This window comes from Loxodonta africana, chromosome 15 (genome assembly GCF_030014295.1).
Source record: "Loxodonta africana isolate mLoxAfr1 chromosome 15, mLoxAfr1.hap2, whole genome shotgun sequence".
Taxonomy (NCBI): Eukaryota; Metazoa; Chordata; class Mammalia; order Proboscidea; family Elephantidae; genus Loxodonta; species Loxodonta africana.
In genome coordinates this window covers 22,975,689-22,996,137 of record NC_087356.1, presented here as the reverse complement: position 1 = coordinate 22,996,137, position 20,449 = coordinate 22,975,689, and the positions used below count along the sequence as shown (strand labels likewise).

General features: G+C 37.0%; 1 protein-coding gene across 5 annotated transcripts in view; it reads right to left on the bottom strand.

The window, feature by feature from the left end:
* Positions 1 to 20,449, bottom strand: part of APLF (aprataxin and PNKP like factor) — a 130,719-nt gene that overhangs the window by 97,395 nt on the left and 12,875 nt on the right. For all 5 annotated transcript variants that reach the window (XM_064268671.1, XM_064268668.1, XM_064268672.1 and 2 more), the window contains exon 2: positions 1,989 to 2,060. In XM_064268671.1, the coding sequence (XP_064124741.1) occupies positions 1,989 to 2,032 (44 nt within the window). In that variant the 5' untranslated portion in view covers positions 2,033 to 2,060. The remainder of the gene's footprint in view (positions 1 to 1,988; positions 2,061 to 20,449) is intronic.

The window sequence follows — 20,449 nt, the reverse complement described above, 5'->3', positions numbered from 1 at the left end:
TGATTAACAATGAGGAAAAATGTAAATAAGGTTTTGAAATATTCATGCATTAGTATAAATGATAGCTTCCTAATGGCCTATTTTTGATATATAAAAATTTTAGTGCTATGTAAATTTTATTATAAGAATGGTTTCTTTTCGGCATTGAGTAAATAAGGGCGATAAAGAGAAAATCTGATATTTATTCAGTTGTTCACAATTCAGTTGATTAATGTGCTCAGATATAAATGTGCTGAGTTATTAAAATGATTCATTTCATAATTTACAACTTTTCATGATTTACAACTATTCTAATACTATAAATTTTTCCAATGTCATTTGGAGCAAAAGCAAAGCTGCAAGAAAACAAGAGGAGTTACAAGAGTCTGTCCTTATAAACGAAATAATAAGCATTATTTTATTGGTTTATTGGTTTACTTTCTGTGACATCTGCATACATAGTTTTCAGTAGGATTGGAATATTAACAATACAAATCTAGAAAAGTCCATAAACTTATTGCAGGAGCTGACATTCTTTGCTTTGGTATCAAAAATAACTAGAAATCCAATCATTAAGGTTTACTTAAATGTTTAATTACAAAAAATTAAGTACTCGCTATAAGTTCCTCCTTTCATTAACCTGAGTTTTAGAGAAGTGCATCTAAATAGAACCAGAGGTCAGAGGATGATGAGACAAATGCAGAATCGAATGCAGGATCAAGAGAGCGCAAGCTTTCCCTGAAGAGCCATATATACGTTGCATGCAGACCACACCCCCAAGGAAACCTCTCTTTCAACTGACTGGCTGCTCACATCAGATCAGAAAATGGAGGATGATTACACAATATCTGCCAAACCACTGAGAATCATGGCCTAGCCAAGTTGACACATAACCTTAACCATCACAGTCTCCAATCCTAAAAATGCCATATACAGTTCTCACTGCAGCATTTATTCAGGCATTCATCAGATATTTACTATATACTAGGTACCAGGGATATAAAGACAAGTCAGGAGTTTCTATAGTCAAGGAGCCTAAGATGTATACGTTTCATGTGAGAAGAATAAGACAGTTGGAGAGCAACCAAAGATAAATAACTGATGGGAAATAAAGGGTCTCCCACAGGACTGCTGGCTATAAACATCGACACTTTTCAAAACATGAAGACAATTGGAGACTAAGAATGTGAGACCGAAGCCTTTTCAAAAATATTCACTCAAAATTAAAATGAGATAAATTAAGCTTTATTTAAACATGTTTCCAATACTAGAGTTAAAAGGACACTTGACAAATTTGGGAACAGCTCAGCATAGAATAGTGAAAGGAGGTACTATCTGTATAAAATAAAGAACTACTACATATAAGATAAAAATACAAATAGATGCAAGAATGTTATAAATAAATTAATCAATTTAGTTGCCTGATAATAATTTTACCACCACCATCTAGTCCAAAATAAATGGCCCCTTATACACGTATTTCATTCTCTAGGGTCGCTATGAGCCAGTTTCGACCCATAGCGAGCAAGCATTAAAGTTCTAGCCTCAACAGAAATGTTCAAAGTTAAATTATTTTTAAAACCCTGAAGTTCAACAAGTTCTAACTTTTAGAAATATGCATCTTTATACACAAAAGTATAGTAATTTGTTAAAATTCAACCTTGTAACACTTAAGTGACTTTGGCCCCTACCCCACCCACAAAAATCAACCATTAAAGAGCTGGGATTTCTTATAGGATCTTATTTGTAACATCCTGGTATGACGAAAATGATAATATAAACATGAACTGGTAATCATCTTTCATTGAAATTATAACCATGGAAACGTAGAAGTGCCCATAAGAAAATAGGTAATTTAAATAGCCTAGATCTTTACTTTCCAATTATCTTCTGGCAATGAGAAGGATATAATCTAACATTAATTCCCTATTTCCATAACCTTAGAAAATAAACACCTCTCTCTAATCAGGAGCTGAAAGGGGTAACACACGATAAATTAACATACTTACCGGTTTGATTCGAAGCTGACCACCCACCACCTCGAGAATGGCATGTCTCCTGGACACTCTCTTGTCTGTTATCTAGGGGAAAAAAAGTTAAAATTTCAAAATGCCACCTCATTAAAAAAAAAAAAAAAAATTTCTGAGATCAGTTGGCTAGCTATGAAATCTATCACTCATTCAATAACTATATATTGAAATGACTATCTTCATTTAATAGATAAGGAAAACAACTCAGAGATTGAGGGACCTACCCAAAGTCATAAAAGAATATATGGCAGAGCCAAGACTCAACCTTGGCATCTAACAAATCCCAAACCCTTGTATGATGGCTTCCATTCAAGATACATCTTTAGTGGGGACTCTTACCACTAAAATTCATAAAATTTTAAACACAATGGTTAAGATTACCTTTTTAATTTGTGACTCATACATAATGAAAACATTTTGAGCATCAACTTTACTTAACACCGTAATTACTGGCCCATCTCTTCGTTACTTTCTTAACACTTGAACTATGGTATCATCCACATCACAATAAAATTTTCAGAAAAAGCAGACTACACCAACACATACATTCAATTAAACCCATTAGTTCTGTAAAAACTTACAAAAAATGTGAAAATGCTAGGATTCGATTTTTTTTCTTTTTTGGTAGCTTAGCCAGAAAAGATGAAGTTTTCAGTAAATGTCGTTTTGTTAGTTGCCGTTAAGTTGATTCCAACTCGTGGCGACCCATGTATACAGAGTAGAACCGCTCTAAAGGATGTTCAAGGCTGCGACCTCTTGGGAGCAGATTGCCAGGCCTATTTCTGAGGCACCTCTGGGTAGATTCGAACCACCAACCCTTCAGCTAGTAGTTGAGCATTTAACTGTCGCACCACCCAGGGACTCTCGAGTACTCTTTTTTTTTTTTTAAACAAGATTGCTGTTCCACATTTAGGGCTGTGAATATATAAAATGGGTAACATCTAGCATCACAAGGGAATGAGTTCCCCATTAAGTGAATTTTCCACCCTAATAAAGTTAATTTTTAGATTTTCTAAATATCTTAAAGATAGTCCATTTAATATATATCTGTTACTAGCCACAGGAGCTAGTTCACGAACATAAATATAAACTAATAATCTATTCTATCAGAAGAGATAAGATAGGAATTTAGAGGTTCCCATATTCCGTTCCTTAATGTGCCTTTCCCTCAGTGGGCCAAAAACAATAGCAGTTATCTGATAGCTCACCTTATCATTTGCACAGACCTTTCTTAAATATTGAGATTCACAATATTGCCATAGCTATTGTTCACATTTTACATATTTGGAAACTGAGGCCTAGAAAATTTAATTACTGGATTTTTACACAAACAACTCACACTTCATACTTTTTGTTTTTTTTTTTGCCAACTGAGCAACCCCCTCATGTGTTATTTCCCTAAGGACTCTGTGAGTGTTATATGTGTGGTCATGTTATTTACACGGGCACATTATTTGAGAAGTACAGTAGGTCACTCTTCGAGTAGGTAATACTCGAAATCCACAATCTTATTAATAAGAATAAATGACGCTTTTGAGAAAAATATTCATATAGGACTCTACACCTACATGTACCCATTGCCATTAAGTCAATTCTGACTTACAGCGACCTTATAGGACAGAGTAGAACTGCCCCATGGGGTTTCCAAAGAGCAGCTGGTGGGTTTGAACTGCCAACCTTTTGGTTACCAACCAAGCTCTTAACCACCTACATGTAGTCATTCAGAAATAATTTTAAGAAATGCAAATTATTCTGTGGCTGACAGTAAGAAGTTTCTAGATCTAACTTGGGTACTTTAAGCTCTCACGGCAACTTTAATAATACAAATTGATTTTCTAGCCAGCGGAGTAATAAACTGTCAAATATAAAACCATGACATATAAGGATGATCTCTGTAATAGTACAGTTTGGGTTTCTCTCTTTCTATTTAAAGTATATTTTTACAGGAAGCCACAATGGACTTTTCCCATCTCAGTCTTTCTTTGAAGTAGGCTTCACTGACATTAGCAAGAAAAAAGATAGTTTAAATAATACTATAAAACCTGGGAAAGCTGGAACCTGTGAAAGGTGGAAATCTGTCAGAGATGGAAAACTCATGTATTTTCTACCAGAAGAAGCGATAGAAAAGTTGTAAAACTACACCCTGCCAAAGGCAGAAAACTTGCAAGATCTCGAAAAAACAAGGCAGTCCCATTGAGTTCCAGCTCTCGTGGGTTCACTGTATAAAAGCATAATGTGACCTCTGGTGGATACGTGATTCCACAGCAGGGTAATTTCATTTCAAGCTGTGAATCTCCACAGAATACCAAACATTGCTTGGAAGAGTTACTGAAATTAGTTAGCACTCAGGCATTTAGCTATAACGTCCCTTTTAAACCATACCTCTAAATGTGAGTAAGCTACAAATGACCATTTATGCTTTCTCAATGGGAAGCTTAAAGATTTAATAAGTGATCAATAAAACTTATTTTAATTTCAGGATAGGCACTAGTACTTCCAAATAGATTATTTTAAAAACTGGATGACCTGCTTTATATGATAGCCTCTCACTGCTTCTTGTGCAAAGTGAATAGACAATATATTCTCATATAATAGCAATCATTTATTAAGACCAAGGCACTTTCTAATAGTAATTATTCATTAAGAGCAAGGCACTTTCTATATTTATCATATATTATCTTTTTTAATCCTCACTAGAACCTCTAAGGAAGATACTATTATCTTCATTTTATACATGAGAAATAAAATGCAGAGAGGTTAAGTAACTACTCGAATTTACAATGAGCTGTAGGGCCAGGATTTGAACCCAAGGAATCCGATTCCAGAGCCACTTTTTCTCTTAACATTATACTACTGAGGGCAGGGCCAATATGGCAGAATAGTCAGATGCTTCCTGTGGTCTCTCTTATAACAAAGACCAAAAAAAACAAGTGAATCAATTATATATGACAATCTAGGAGCCCTGAATATCAAAGGCAAAGTTGAGAAATCAGACTGAGCAGCAGGGTGAGGGAGAGGATGTTCAGAAGGCAAGAGGAGGGAGAGGCGGTTCAGAAGGCAGGGGGAGGGAGAGGCAGTTCAGAAGCAACGAGGAGTTGCCAGACCTGATCCAGTGGAACCAGCACCCTGCAGGCTGGGATTCATTCAGTTGGACCACCTTTCTTGGGAACTGGCATAAATATGGATCTCTTCCAGCCATTTGGCCAGATAATTGTCTTCCAAATTTCTTGATATAAACGAGTGAGGACTTCCAGCGCTGCATCCATTTGTTGAAACATCCCAGTTGGTATTCCATCAATTCCCAGAGCCTTATTTTTTGTCAATGCCTTCAGTGCAGCTTGGACTTCTTCCTTCAGTACCATTGGTTCCTGATCATATGCTACCTCCTGAAATGGCTGAACATTGACCAATTCTTTTGGAATACTGACTCTGTGTATTCTATCTTCTTTTGATATTTCCTGCATCATTTAATACTTTCCCCATAGAATCCTTCACCAATGCAACTCAAGTCTTTAAGTTTTTCTTCAGTTCTTTCAGCTTGAGAAATGCCAAGCATGTTCTTCCCTTTTGGTTTTTATCTCCAGCTCTCTGCACATGTCATTATAATACTTTACTTTGTCTTCTCAAGCCACCCTTTGAAATCTTCTGTTCAGTTCTTTTACTTCACCATTTCTTCCTTTTGCTTTAGCTATCTGACGTTCAAGAGCAAGTTTCAGAGTCTCTTCTGAAATCCATTTGGGTCTTTTCTTTCTTTCCCATCTTTTTAATGACCTCTTGCTTTCTTTATGTATCATGTCCTTGATGTCACTCTACAACCTGTCTGGTCTTCAGTCAGTAGTGTTCAATATATCAAAGCTATTCTTGAGATCATCTCTAAATTCAGGTGGGATATACTCAAGGTCATGCTTTGGCTCTCGTGGGCTTGTTCGAATTTTGTTTCTGCTTCAACTTGTACTAGTATATGAGCAATTGATGGTCTGTTCCACAGCTGGCCCCTGGCCTTGCTCTGACTGATGATATTGAGCTTCTCTATCATCTCTTTCCACAGATTTTATTTCCTGTGTATTCCATCCGGCAAGGTCCATGTGTATAGTCACTGTTTATGTTGTTGAAAAAAAGACATTTGCAGTGAAGAAACTGTTGGTCTTGCAAATTCTATCATGTAATCTCTGGCATCGTTTCTATCACCGAGGCCGTATTTCCCAACTACTGTTCCTTCTTCGTTTTCAACTCTCGTATTCCAATCACCAGTAATTATCAATGCATCTTGACTATATGTTTGATCAATTTCAGACTGTAGAAGTTGGTAAAAATATTTAATTTATTCATGTTTGGCCTTAGTGGTTGGTACTTAAATTTGAATAATAGTCATATTAACTGGTTGCCCTTGTAGGCGTAGGAATATTTTCCTATCACTGACAGCACTGTGTATCAGGATAGATCTTGAAATGTTCTTTTTGACGATGAATGCAATGCCATTCCTCTTCAATTTGTCTTTCTCAGCATAGCAGACCATATGAGTTTCTGGTTCAAAATGGCCAATACCAGTACATTTCAGCTAGAATATCTATATGCGTTCTACTTCTTTTCTGATTATTTCAAATTTTCCTGGTTTCATACTTTGTACCTTCCATGTTTTGATTATTAATAGATGTTTGCTGCTTTTTCTTCTCATTTTGAGTCATGCCACATCGGCAAATGAAGGCCCCGAAAGCTTGACTCCATTCACATCATTAAAATGGACTGTACTTTGAGGAGGTAGCTCTTCACCCGTCATCTTTTGGGTGCCTTCCAACCTGAGGGGCACATCTTCCAGTACCATATCAGACAATGTTCTGTTGCTATTCATAAGGTTTTCACTGGCCAAATTTTTTCAGAAGTAGACTGCCAGGTCCTTCTTCCTAGTCCATCTTAGCCTGGAAGCTCAGCTGAAACCCATCCACCACAGGTGAGCCTGCTGATATATGAAATACCGTGGCATAGCTCCCAGCATCACAGCAATATGCAAGCCACCACAGTACAACAAACAAACACATTGGGAGATTCATTGCAGGCATCTAAATTCTAATCTCACCACACATTCTTCAAAAAATCAGAGATCAACAAACAGAGCAAGCAATACCACCTGTACCCTATATCTAAAGCACAACTAGGAGACAGAGATTACTACAAACTTTAATTTACATGTGAGAGGGGAAAGAAACACCAAATCCAGAAGAACAAGCTCCAGAACATATGCTAAAGCAGAAAAAGTCAAATGGCAACTGTACAGAAGAAAGAGGGAGTAGGAACTTAGGGGCAGTGGAGCACAGGTGACGTCACTCCCAGAAAGAGTAAATCACACCTTGAGTGAGAAACACGAAAATCATCTCAGTTCCAGCATTTCAGAGGTCTCTTCAAAAACAAGAGACTTAAAAATATGTGGATCCATGGGTAGCAATCTCAGAAAAGGTACCACTTCAGAGCAAGAAGGTGAAAACTTGGAGGAGAGATTCCTCTTTTGGAGATTTTGTGGCAGATGGGGGAAAAAACCCAAGAGATGGAAATTAAGCGCCCTGCAGAAACAAAAGAATCATTTAAGAATAGAAGATATAATAATTTCTCCCTACCATCCCCCCTCAAAAGGCACCATTGATAAAAGAAAGTATATTATGCCAACAGAAGAGAGGAGTTTTGAACTAAGAAATCTAGCAAACCACCCCAAACCCTCTCCCCTGTCTACAAATACCTATTACTGCTGGTCCAAGAATATTAAGACATTTCAAAGGAACAGAACAGACAACATCTATACAAAGCTACTAAAAAAGAAAGTTGAAATGAAAACCAAAACATTTCATCTGATGAGAATTCTCTCCAAAACACAGGCACAAAGCAGAATACCCTATGTGGAATTAAATATCCTTACACAAGTATTCGCAAATATAAAAAAAATTTACTTCAAGTCAGAAATGCAAAAATTTAGGTCAGAAATGGACTAATATCAAAAAGAGATAAAATAAGAGTTGACAAAGTTAGTAAAGAAATAAGAGAACACAAAATCTCAGAAATCAAAACTAAATGACAAGATACTGTATAAGTTATCTACTGCTATGTAACAACCCACCCCTAAATCTATTGGCTTAAAACAAAAACCCATTGCTGTCAAGTGGATCCCAACTCATAGGGACCTCTATTATTTCTCATGATTCTGTCAATTAGCTGGGCACCTCTGCTACTGGTTTCATCTGTGTATGCTCATGTGGCTGCATTTAGGCAGAAAACAGAAAAAAAGGCAATAATTAAAAAAAATGCTAGTTCTTTGGGGGAAAAAAATCAACAAGATACACAAACCCCTATCTACCTTAAAAAAAAAAAAAAAGGAAGAAGTGGGGTGAAGAGAAAACCCAAAAGATAACATAAGAAATGACAAGGGAGAAATAGCCATTGAAAATACAGGAGATTTTTAAAATCACAAGACTGAACAATTACAATTTATGGATTTTTTCTATGTGAGTGTTATTTTTCAATAAGAAGTTCAAAATAATCTTAAGACACTACTTTGCAAATTCTATACAAATGAATTTGAAAATTGAATAAAATGAATAATTTCCAAATCTACCAAAATTGACACAAGTAGAGATAAAATTTTAAACTGACCAATATCAATAAAAGAAATAAAGTTATCAGAAAACTATTCTAAAAAAAAAATCAGGCCCATTTTCATGATTTCACATGAAAATTCTATCAAACCTTCAAAGACTAGATAATCCCAATGCTACATAAATTTTTCCAGAACACAGAAAATAAGAAACACTTCCAAATTCTTTATGGACTTAACAAAGGGAACATTAAAAAAAAAAAAAAAAGACCAATCTCACTTATGCATATTAATGTTATAAAGAAAATTTTAGCAAACATAACCTAAGACATAATCATGACCAAGTTGGGTTTATTCCAGGAATATAAGGATGGCTTGATATTAGGAAAACCACTAATATAATTCAACATATTAATATAAAAGGGAAATCATATGATTAGCAACACAAGTTATAAAAAATCCTTTTACAAAATTCAACATTCCCAATAGAGAATACTCAATAAAAAGGAACTGATTCCTTAACAATGTAAAATATATATACTTCAGTCCTAAACTCAGCATCTTACTTATGGAAAAAGATTATAGAAATTCCCATTCAGGTCTAGAGCAAAGCAAAAAAAAAAAAAACCTTCTATCACCCTAATATTAGACACTATATTGGAGGATTTATCTAGTGTCATGAGAGACACATAATATGTTAATATCATCTTTGGAAAATAAGGGATCAATAATAAAACTAAATTATAAAATAAAAGGGTCAGTAGTCTGAAATTAACAGACAAAATCAATCACCTTCATACATACAAAAAATAACAAGCAAGTAAGTATAATGGAAGGAAAAAAACCATTTACAATAGCAACAAACAGATAATGAACTTGGGAATAAACTGTACAAGAAATGAGTAAAAGCTTATGAGAAAAAGCTAAAACAGTCCTTAAGGGCACGAAAGCAAACTTGTTCCTGGACTAAAGGAGAAAAAAAAAAAAAACCAGTTGCAGTGAGTCAATTCTGACTCATGGCAAACCCATGTGTTCTTGGATATAATGACTCAATATCAAAAATATCTCAATTGTTCCTAAATTTATACATAAATTTAATGCAATCCCAATAAAAATAAGGTTTATTCATCCCCCCTATCCCAGGAGCTAGAAAAGCTGGTTCTAGATTTCATAGGGAAATAATGCAAGAATAACCAGGAAAACTCTGAGATTACAGAAATGGGTTCTGGAGCAATGAAGACAGAGACTAGTCCTATAATATAGTAAAAAAAAAAAAAAAAAAAAACAGTAAAGCATACTATAAAGTCTCTATAATTAAAACAGTATAGTATTGGTGGGTAAAGAGGCAGACTAGTGGAACAAAATAGAAAGTCCAGAAATAGTTTCAAAGACATATGAGAATTTAGTATAAGATTCCATCTCAAATCACTAGTGAAAATAGGCTTTTCTGTTCTGTGAATGTGCATATTTTGTCTGTCTACTGGAAATATGGGAAATGCCAGGTTTGAAGGTAACTTGGAGACGCCCTCCAGGACTCCTGCTCATTATATAAACAAGCAATTCGGCCTCTTAACATGTGTGTTCTTGTCTGGCTGGCATAATCTTACCAGAGGCAGTTTGGAAAATCAGTGGCAACTTTTGGGGTCTTTGACCTTTTGGTTTGTCTGTGCAGTAAATTAGAAAACAGAGGCTCTGTAATTAAACAGTCTCAACGGGATGCCTATCATAATTGGTATTCAGCAGCTTCTAAAAGACATCAAGACAGTAAAACAGCTTCCCTGCTGTATATCGTTAGCAAACTGACCAAGCAAAATAAGAAACTGCAATGCCAAAATTCAGCTCCTGCCTGATCTGCACCATTCCTGGCTCCAACTCCTTTGCATCCTTCTCTGCTCTCTTGTTCTTCTGACAGTACTCTTTCCAAACTCCCATTCTTTCCAAAAAGGATGGCTAATAAGCCTTTGTCTGAAATGTCCTTTAAATTGGCCCCAGCAGTGCTCAATGTGGGGTATGCTGAATCCAAGAAAGCAACTGATTTTCCTAGTGGAATTCTGGCTCACTACATGGTCAAGAACTATGGGTCTAGGTCTTGTTTGTATTTGGATTTTTCTTTGAGTTCCTAATGACAGTTTGTTAAATCCGTGGCCACTTTTGGGTAATTTCCAATTGGAGAGACTAGTATATTTAAGGTCTAAAATAAGAAACTAGATCTCTAGCTGGCAGAATAAATTAGGTTCAGAAGGAATAAAACCAGGTTTCATATGGTTGTTACAAAGAAATCCCAGTTTTTAAGCTGGAAAAAAAAAATGTGGGCACGGGGTTCAAATATCTTAAAGGCCTCCACGGTGCTCACCACTGACAGAAAGACACCCGTGAAAGGACAACCTGGGACATGAGATGGGTCAGGAAAACAGGCTGCCCACCAGTCATAAGAAAATTCACATGCAATGAAGGCACAGTATGAAACAAAACACTGACCAAACCCTGCAACGGACTCCCTGCTAGGAATTTTGACTCTGGGAGACCAAAGTTTCAACTTATCCTTAGTGTCCTTGATAAATGAGGCTGGATTTCCCCCCTACTGGGATGCTGGTTTTGAGTTCATGTTCGACCATTAGTAATTTGGAATTTCAGTGATCACTTTGGGAAAACGAGTTTCCATCTCCTGTGTTTTTCCTTCCATTTTAGGAAAATGAGTTCCCATTTGCTTCCTTTTCTTGCCTCTGGGAAACTTTTGTTTGATGCTCAGGGTTTGTCAGAGAGTCTGATATCCCTCCATCTAACACTCTGGCAACCTAATAAGTTTTATATAGAACCTGTTTTTCTGTTGAATTGGGTTGATCTTACTAAAGAATTGCTGTATACATTTTAAGGAACTAGGTTGATTGTGTTGTGTGGTATTGTATAAGCCTGATTTTGACCTATTCTCACAGACAGGTGAATTTACATAGTTTTCTGTTTCTATTTGTTCTGAGAGCTTGCCTCTAGTCTAGAATGCTGTGTCTGAGTTTCTATCTTGTATAAGATTAGAGGCCATAGCTGGCAGTTGTTGTTTTTCATGAGGCTGTTTTAAGTCTCATTTTTTCTTCCAAGAAAAACTGTTTCTTGTGCCTGTCTTATGGTCTACGCTTTTAGTAGCTACTCTAAGAAACTTTGATATAAATTAGTCTACTTGAAAAGTGCGCTGCAAAGAAGATGGATTGTTCATTTTTGATTAGTACAACGAGGCTTTAAAAAGGACAAATTATTCTAAACTGCTTCTCTAAAGGATCCAACAGAGCATGCAAAAAATAGGGTTATGAAAATGTAATAATTTCCTATCTCCGGATGGTATCTTCAAATCAGATTATAATATTTCTTCAAAGAACTTACTCTGATCAGTTTAATGATAAATAAGTGCTTATATAAATTGTCTTAATATTCCCAGGAATTCATGAAAATGAATTTGTTCTACAAATGTTTTTATGTTTATGTCAACCTTGAAAGCAAAATCTCTCTAGGTAACTTAAGCTAGACAATACTTGAAATGCATTTTAATTTAACCCAAAAGAATGAGCCCAGATATTTCAAAAATTTAACAACATGACTAGGGAGCCTGATAAACCCATCCAAAAAGAAAACAGACTTAAATATAGATTTCTTGACAAGCTTGTTCTCAAGCCTTCCAAAACCGTTTAACAAGACCTCCCCCATTACCGTCAAACTTTTTAATCCACTAAGGATAAAAAAAAAAAAAAAAATTTTTTTTTTTTTTTTAAGGATAGGACAATTGCTCATTTGTAATAACTCTTTGACAGGAGCTTGGCTTGAGCAAGCCAACCAGACTATTATTTTTGCCCATACTATTACAAGTAAAAGCATAATTTGCACTTCTTATGGATATGTATTTTCATGTAGAGGATCAAAATAATATAAAACAGAAAAACCACACCCAAATGACGAACCCTATGCATGGGCATTACCTCGCTTAAATGGTTGGAAAATGGTGGGTCAATGCACTCTAGGTCCTATAAGGAAAGTACACATTGGACCAGTGAATTGAAAATCCTCATACAAAATAAAAGAGATTTTATGCCACGCCATAGTCCAAAAGCCAAAACACTGGAACAGGATGGGTGTTTCTCTGAGCACTTTTAACCAACTATGGCATCCCTCTGCTTGAAAAAATCTATTCACAATTTATCTGCTAGTATATCTCAAATCACTGATGACATTCCAAATGGAATAGCTGCTCAACAAAAATCTTTAGAATCCCTTGTTAAGTTGGTATTAGATAATAGAATATCTCTTGATTTTCTCTTGGCCCAGTCAGGAAGAGTTTGTGTAACTGTCAATACTTCCTGCTGCACTTGGACAAATACCACAGGAGAAGTAAAACAGGATATCAAGAAAGTTCACCAGCAAGCTGTCTGGTTACATTTCATACTTCCCATGCCTGGCTCTCCTTTCTTACGTATATTTAGTTGGCTAGCAAACAGCATCGGTTTCTGCTTGCACGGTGCTATAAACTAGATTAATTCTTTTGATTATTGTAATGATTGCTACAGATTTAATTAAATGTAGTATGAAATGTCTATCCAATGCTTGCAACCAGAAAAGAACTCCTCTTGCTACGCAGAAGGTTATATATTTTGAACAAACCCACAACCTGGTTAACCTGGTTTAACCAACTACTCATACAAATCTTTATTAATCCATTTAATGATAAAGAACTTTAGAAGAAAACCTCCTTTGTTTCCTAGGTTGTTGTGCCTTAACTCTTATTTTGTGAATTCAGCCCAAATCTGTTCCTCACATGTGGCTTGATCTGCTACAATAACCGGCAGAATCAAACTCACCCTGAAGATGAAGCCTCTTAGCTTGGCAAGGTGAAGAAAATCCTTAACTTTAACAAAGGAAAAGAAGAAAAGGCCAAGTCCTTGCAGAAGAAAGGCTACTCCACTGTGGGTGGTCAGCGCCCCCCAGTGGTGGCTTGATCAAAGGGGAGGAATATGTTAACAGAATCCAAAACCAGAGGGGTTTGTGCTAGGCTCACTACAAAGAGTTAACTCACACCACTTTCTGGTAAGCAAAGAGGGATCTGAATAAGAATGTTCGAGGAAGAGTATCTTTAAAGACTCTTATTCGAGTACTATGAAAGGAGATAGTACTTGATTAGATCCTGAATTTTTAAAAGAGGACATTATGAAAAAACAGGTAAAACTAAACATGGAATATAAAAATTTACTGTTTCCATTACAAATTTCTTGAGTGTGGTAACAGTATATAGAAATATTCTTGTTCTCAGGTGGTATATAGAGAGAATGTGGCAAAATGTTAACCAAACTTAGAGATATATTCTTTCAACTTTTCTGTAGGCCTGAAATTCTTCCAAATGAAAAACTGATGGAAAAAGTTAAAATTTCAAAAATGTTGGTAGAGAAGTTAGCATCAAGTTACCTAGAAAATGTACAGTACGAAACTGTTAGCTAAATGAAGTATAATTTCTATTTAAAGTCTTCTTAGTAAAACTAACCAACTTATTTGTGTTTATTTATATGTACTTTCTTTTTGCCCATGATTTAGACCAGGCATCACAAACTGGAAGGCAACAGATCGCTATCTGCCCAGAGTGCTTCTTTAGTTTTTACTTTGCAGAGTCTACGTACCCTCTATCTCACAGTCACCAGCACTCCCTATAATCTTCCACTGAGCTCACTTCACTCATAGTTGCGTGCCTGGCCTCTGCAGGCATCTGAGTTTTCAATTCCTATTGAGACTACACCTATAGTTTTCAGATGCTAATTCTTCCCATGTGACATCGTACACCAGATACGCTAGTTGCTTAATCAATATTCATTCATTTCTTTGTCTGTACTAACATTACTCCAATTGTATTTGGGGCAACAATATGCTCAGTTAAAATTATTCAAATTTCCAAAATTACTTGTAGCTTGGGATAGCCAAGTGACACAGTTGTAGCCAAAGATATAAGAAGGGCTGGGGTTTCTGGAAAGACTACTGTCTTGTGACTACAGGCATAAAAGCCACACGCTAAGGATGAACAAGGAAGATAACAGAAAAGCCTATTTCCTTGAGTAGCTGCATCAGCCCTGTACTGACTGCTTGCCCCTGAGATTTCCTGTTACAGGAGAAAAATAAATGCCTTTTTTATTTAACCTGCTGCTAGTCAAATTTCTGTTATTTGCCGCCCAAAACAATTATGATTAACACAAACTACTCTGACAACTGTTTTACATTGATCCTGGATATCTAATGATAAATTCATTCATGTTCAGCTAGTCAGAGAAGAAATATTAAAAAACAGAAAAACTAGTTAAATTGATTATTCAAGTACAAGAACTTTTTCATTGTTAAAGAAATTGCATAGATACAGCAGGAGACGAAAAAATAAAAATAAAAGAAACCCTGAAGAATACACAGGCTTAAGGATAATGCTGAAATCACTCCAACCTTTGTTCACAAAAACCAAAGTGATAGCATTTTTTTTTCAGATACTTTGAAAATAAAAATGCTTTTAATTTGAATTCTTCATATTGTTTCTTGAATGGGACCAGAGCTCTCTGCTCTTAAATCATTTCTGTATAACTGACACAATGTGGGTCCATTATCTTTGGTTTTCTGGTTTTGTACTGAATGCTTGACCCCTTAGTATGTACATACAAGCCCTTTCTCTATTTTTAAGACATGAAGATTGTGCCAGAAGCAAAGATGAAAACATAGAAGAATGGTTTGTAATTTCTTTTGTAGTTAAATAGTTATTTTTGGCATTCACTGAAATCAAACAAAATGAACATTTTCTTACGCTACCAGCAGAAATGTTTAGATGTTTTGAATCAAGGTCTCTGACCTATTGGACTATTATTTTCAAAATCTAAAAGATATAAATAAATCTGAATAAAGTAAAAGCAGATAAGCTACTGGGTCCCAAAATAGAGTAAAATGGCACCTTTCATTACATTTTTGCACAATATTTACTGAAAAACCAAGACCAGCTAATTTTTCTTAAAATGTATTCCTAGAGAAATTTCTGAATACTGTAAAGGAATATAGCAACTCATGAATTCAACGTTCTCACTTTAGCCTGATAGAGAAGAGGCAATATCTGTTACTTTCAGTATAAACTATATTACACACCAAGGGCTATGATAATGAAAACTACCTTGTACAATACTTTATAATTTACATTGTGTTCACACAAGATTACTCAGTTTGCTCTAGCAGAAACAGACAAATAAGTTCACACTTTCATGGTAGAGAAAAACAGAAAACCATCTAGTATGGGATTTGAGCCAGGATTATGGGAAAATGCATAAACCTAAAAGAGAATCATGGAATCACCTTTAGGCACAATTTGGATAAAATTCTTCCTCAAACTTGCTTTTTTGCTTTTGTAGCAAGTAAATGAAATCTAAAATTAAGACCCAAATTGAATCCAGACTAGTTAGTGTAAACCAGGTAACAAACCATGTTTTCTTGCCTAGTGAGCCTCACAGTGTCAGGTCCAGAGTGCACTCCAGAGCTCAGCCATCAACAGTGAGACTCTGCCAGAACATCTGATGGTAAGGCGGTCTCATTCCGCAACACAGCAAAAGCTGGTTGATCAGAGATGTTCGATAATACTGCACTCGGGATTTACCAAGTCCAGTTTCTGAGGTAAGATAGGACAAATTTAAGGAAATTGACTTGATCTTGACCGGTGGCTTTCAATGCACACTTCAATTTATAAATAAGCTCTTTAAAAGGTTATACTATATTGGATGTGAACTGCTCCTTGGAATTTGTGAATATACAGAATATACATTCTCATAGAAAAAATGACAGAAATGGTGGTTAGGTTTTCAAGCTATCTCACAAACGCCTATTTAATTCACAATATTGATGAAATGTGGATCATTTAGATTTTAAAAACTAAAACCCAGTGTTTCTGAGATTCTAAAATCAAGGATGCAGAACTGTTAGTATGATGTAACTATGCTGATTTAATGCCAACGAAATTTCAACTCATCCAACCTGTCTGGCTTTTACTGCTGCTTGGACAGGAAATGCTCTACTACCTTCAGACATCATTAATATACGACAGGCGCAACACAGTGAGCTTAGGAAGGCAAAACTAGGTTTAAATCTCTACTTGTGACTACAGGAAACTGATGTTGCTGAACAGTTACTTTTCTTTTTCAGTTTAGGGCAGCAGACATATCTTAAAGACCTATTCTGTGCCAAGCACTCGGATTAGTGCATCTAGAAATGGTTTTCAATTCTGTCTTTGCAACAGAATCACCTTCAGAGCTTTTCAAAAATACAGACACCCAGACACGACCTACAGAACGAAATTATCAGAGATAGAGAAAAAACTTGGACAAAGGTATGGAGGCAAGTGAGACGATGGCACAGTCAGGTTGAGTAGTAAATGGGAGGTGACAATTTGGAGACATCGATTTAAAAAAAAAATGTGTGCATATATACACACATATACTTACATTATATATACATATCTGGAGCCCCGCTGACGCAGTGGTTAAGAGCTCAGTTGCTAACCAAAAGGTGGGCAGTTGGAATCCACCAGCCACTCCTTGGAAACCCTACAGGGCAGAACCTACTCAACAGCAACAGATTTGGTTTAGTTTTGGAATATATATAACTTTTACTGACATTCCTATATATACATGTATATATGTGTATGTATATGTGTATATATGTAAATAGATTATATATTAAAAAACACTGATATATGTATATGTATATATGTGTATGTGTATATATGTAAATATACATACAAACATATGCATATATCAGTGTTTTTATATATAATGTATTACATATGTAACCCAAACCCATTGCCATCAAGTCAATACCAACTCATAGGGACCCTATAGAACAGAGTAGAACTGCCCCATAGAGTTTCCAAGGAGCGCCTGGTGGATTTCAACTGCGGACCTTTCAGTTAGCAGCCATAGCTCTTAACCACTACGCCGCCAGAGTTTCCATTACATATATATACATACCTATATGTATATGTATGGAAACTCTGGCGGCGTAGTGGTTAAGTGCTACAGCTGCTAACCCAAGGGTCGGCAGTTCAAATCCGCCAGGCGCTCCTTGGAAACTACGGGGCAGTTCTACTTTATTCTATAGGGTCGCTATGAGTCGGAATCGACTCAACGGCACTGGGTTTGGTTTTTTGGGTTATATATATGTATATGCATGAAAAAGGAATGTCAGTATAAGTCATATATATTCCAAAACCAAACCAAATCTTTTGCTGTTGAGTCCATTCTGCCCCGTAGGGTTTCCAAGGAACAGCTGGTGGATTCGAATTGGAACCCTTGGTGGCATAGTGGAAACTCTGGTGGTGTAGTGGTTAAGAGCAACAGCTGCTAACCAAAAAGTCGGCAGTTCGAATCTACCAGGCGCTCCTTGGAAACTCTATGGGGCAGTTTCACTCTGTCCTATAGGATCACTATGAGTCGGAATTGACTCCACGGCAATGGGTTTGGTTTTGTGTTTATGTGTATGTGTGTGTGTGTGTGTGTGTGTGCGTGTGTGTAGTAGTTGTTGTATGCCGTTGATTCTGACTCACAGCAACCATATAGGAGAGAGCAGAACTGCCCTATAGGGTTTCCTAGGCTATAGCAAATATATTTAAACAAAAAAAATTGCAGTCGAGTGATTCTGATTCATAGCGACCCTATAGGACAGAGCAGAACTGCCCCCACAGAGTCCCCAAAGCTGCACATTTTTATGGAAGCAGACTGCCACATCTTTCTCCTGCAGAGCAGCTTGTGAGTTCAAACCGCCAACTTTTCAGTTAGCAACCAAGAGCTTAACCACTTGCACCATCAGGGCTCATAATATTAAAAAAAAAAAAAAAAAAAACACCGCGGTCAAGTCGATTCCAACTCACAGCGACCCTATAGGACAGAACTGCCCGGTAGAGTTTCCAAGGAGTACCCGGTGGATTCGAACTGCTGATCTTTTGGTTAGCAGCTGTAACATTTAACCACTATGCCACCCGGGTTTCTGTAACATATAACATACCATAAAAACAATGTCAGTAAAAAACAAGATCACTGATGCAATCTGATTATTCTACAAGTCTACTCAGTGCTTATCAAATATGCCATATACTTTCAAATCCGAGAACTTTAAATCATACGATCATTTGGCCTGAAGAGCTTCTCCCTCCTCAGCACCCACTTCCCACCTACCAAAATTCTAACTAACATTTCATAGTCCTGCTCACTACATCACCAGTTCATGAAGTCTTCCCTTAACCCTCATCTTAACTGTGGGTTCCTTCCTACACCTGTCTGTACCATGTAGCATCATTCTGTTTGGCTCACAGTATGGAAACAAAACTTTAAATTAAATGTGAACTTTTAAAAATCAGGAATTATACCTAAAAATCCAGTTCTGCTACTCTTGGAAAAAAAACTATATGATCTAGCAACACTGTTACCAGCTGCCTATGGGAACCCCATGTGTGTCAGAATAGAATCGTTCTCCATAGAGTTTTCAGTGGCTGATTTTTCAGAAGTAGATCTCCAGGCCTTTCTTGTGAGGTACCTCTGGGTGGACTTGAACCTTTCAGTTAGCAGCCAAGCGTGTTAACTGTTTGCAGCACCCAGGGAATCCAGTAACACTGTTACCAGGTGGGAATGGGGGCAAGTAGCAGGGATTATGTTTGAGATCCCCCACTCTGAGGCAGAGTAGTTATCATTTATCACTGTCCTTGTGCTCTTTTTGTTACTTTCCGACACTTCACTCACTCAAGATGCCTCCCTGGCTCCAGTCCCCATTTGATGTCGTGAGCCCTGTTTAGCTACTTCCATATGTCTCTCAAACCTACAAACTATAAATCCCTGTTCTTCATTCATCTGTAGATCTCCTATACTTCCATTGAAGCCCTGGTGGCTCAGTGGTTAAGAGCTCAGCTGCTGACCAAAAGGTCAGCAGTTCGAATCTACCAGCTGCTCCCTGAAAACCCTACGGGGCAGTCGCTATGAGTCACAATCGACTCAATAGCACCGGGTCTGATATTTTTGTTTATACTTCCATTTGACTGTAGTATAGTTAAACCTACAAAAGCTGGAAGCTGTGTAAGTCAGAAACCTGTCAGAGAAGGAAAACTAAAAAATCTTCGACCATACCCTGTCAAAGGCAGAAAACTTGCAAGACCTGGAAAAACAAGGCAGTCCCATCAAGTTCTGGCTCTCACAGGCTTCACGGTCATCAACTATTTCCTGAATTTGGTCAAATATTAATCAACAGATAGGAAAATCATCAATGTTGTTCCTTAGGCCTTAGCTGTTGGTAGCACTGCTTCTTAACTGTTTAAATTCACTTTAAAACTTAAGGATATCCTTTTTACACATAAGCCCCAGTTAGGCTCTTTTTTTTTTTTTTTAATAATTTTTATTGTGCTTTAAGTGAAGGTTTACAAATCAAGTCAGTTTCTCACCCAAAAACCCATACACACCTTGCTACACACTCCCAATTACTCTCCCCCTAATGAGACAGCCTGCTCTCTCCCTCCACTCTCTCTTTTCGTGTCCATTTAGCCAGCTGCTAACTCCCTCCACCCTCTCATCTCCCCTCCAGGCAGGAGATGCCAACATAGTCTCAAGTGTCCACCTGATCCAAGAAGCTCACTCCTCACCAACATCCCTCTCCGACCCATTGTCCAGCCCAACCCCTGTCTGAAGAGTTGGCTTCGGGAATGGTTCCTGTCCTGGGCCAACAGAACGTCTGGGGGCCATGACCACCGGGGTCCTTCCAGTCTCAGTCAGACCATTAAGTCTGGTCTTATGAGAATTTGGGGTCTGCATCCCACTGCTCTCCTTCCCTCAGGGGTTCTCTGTTG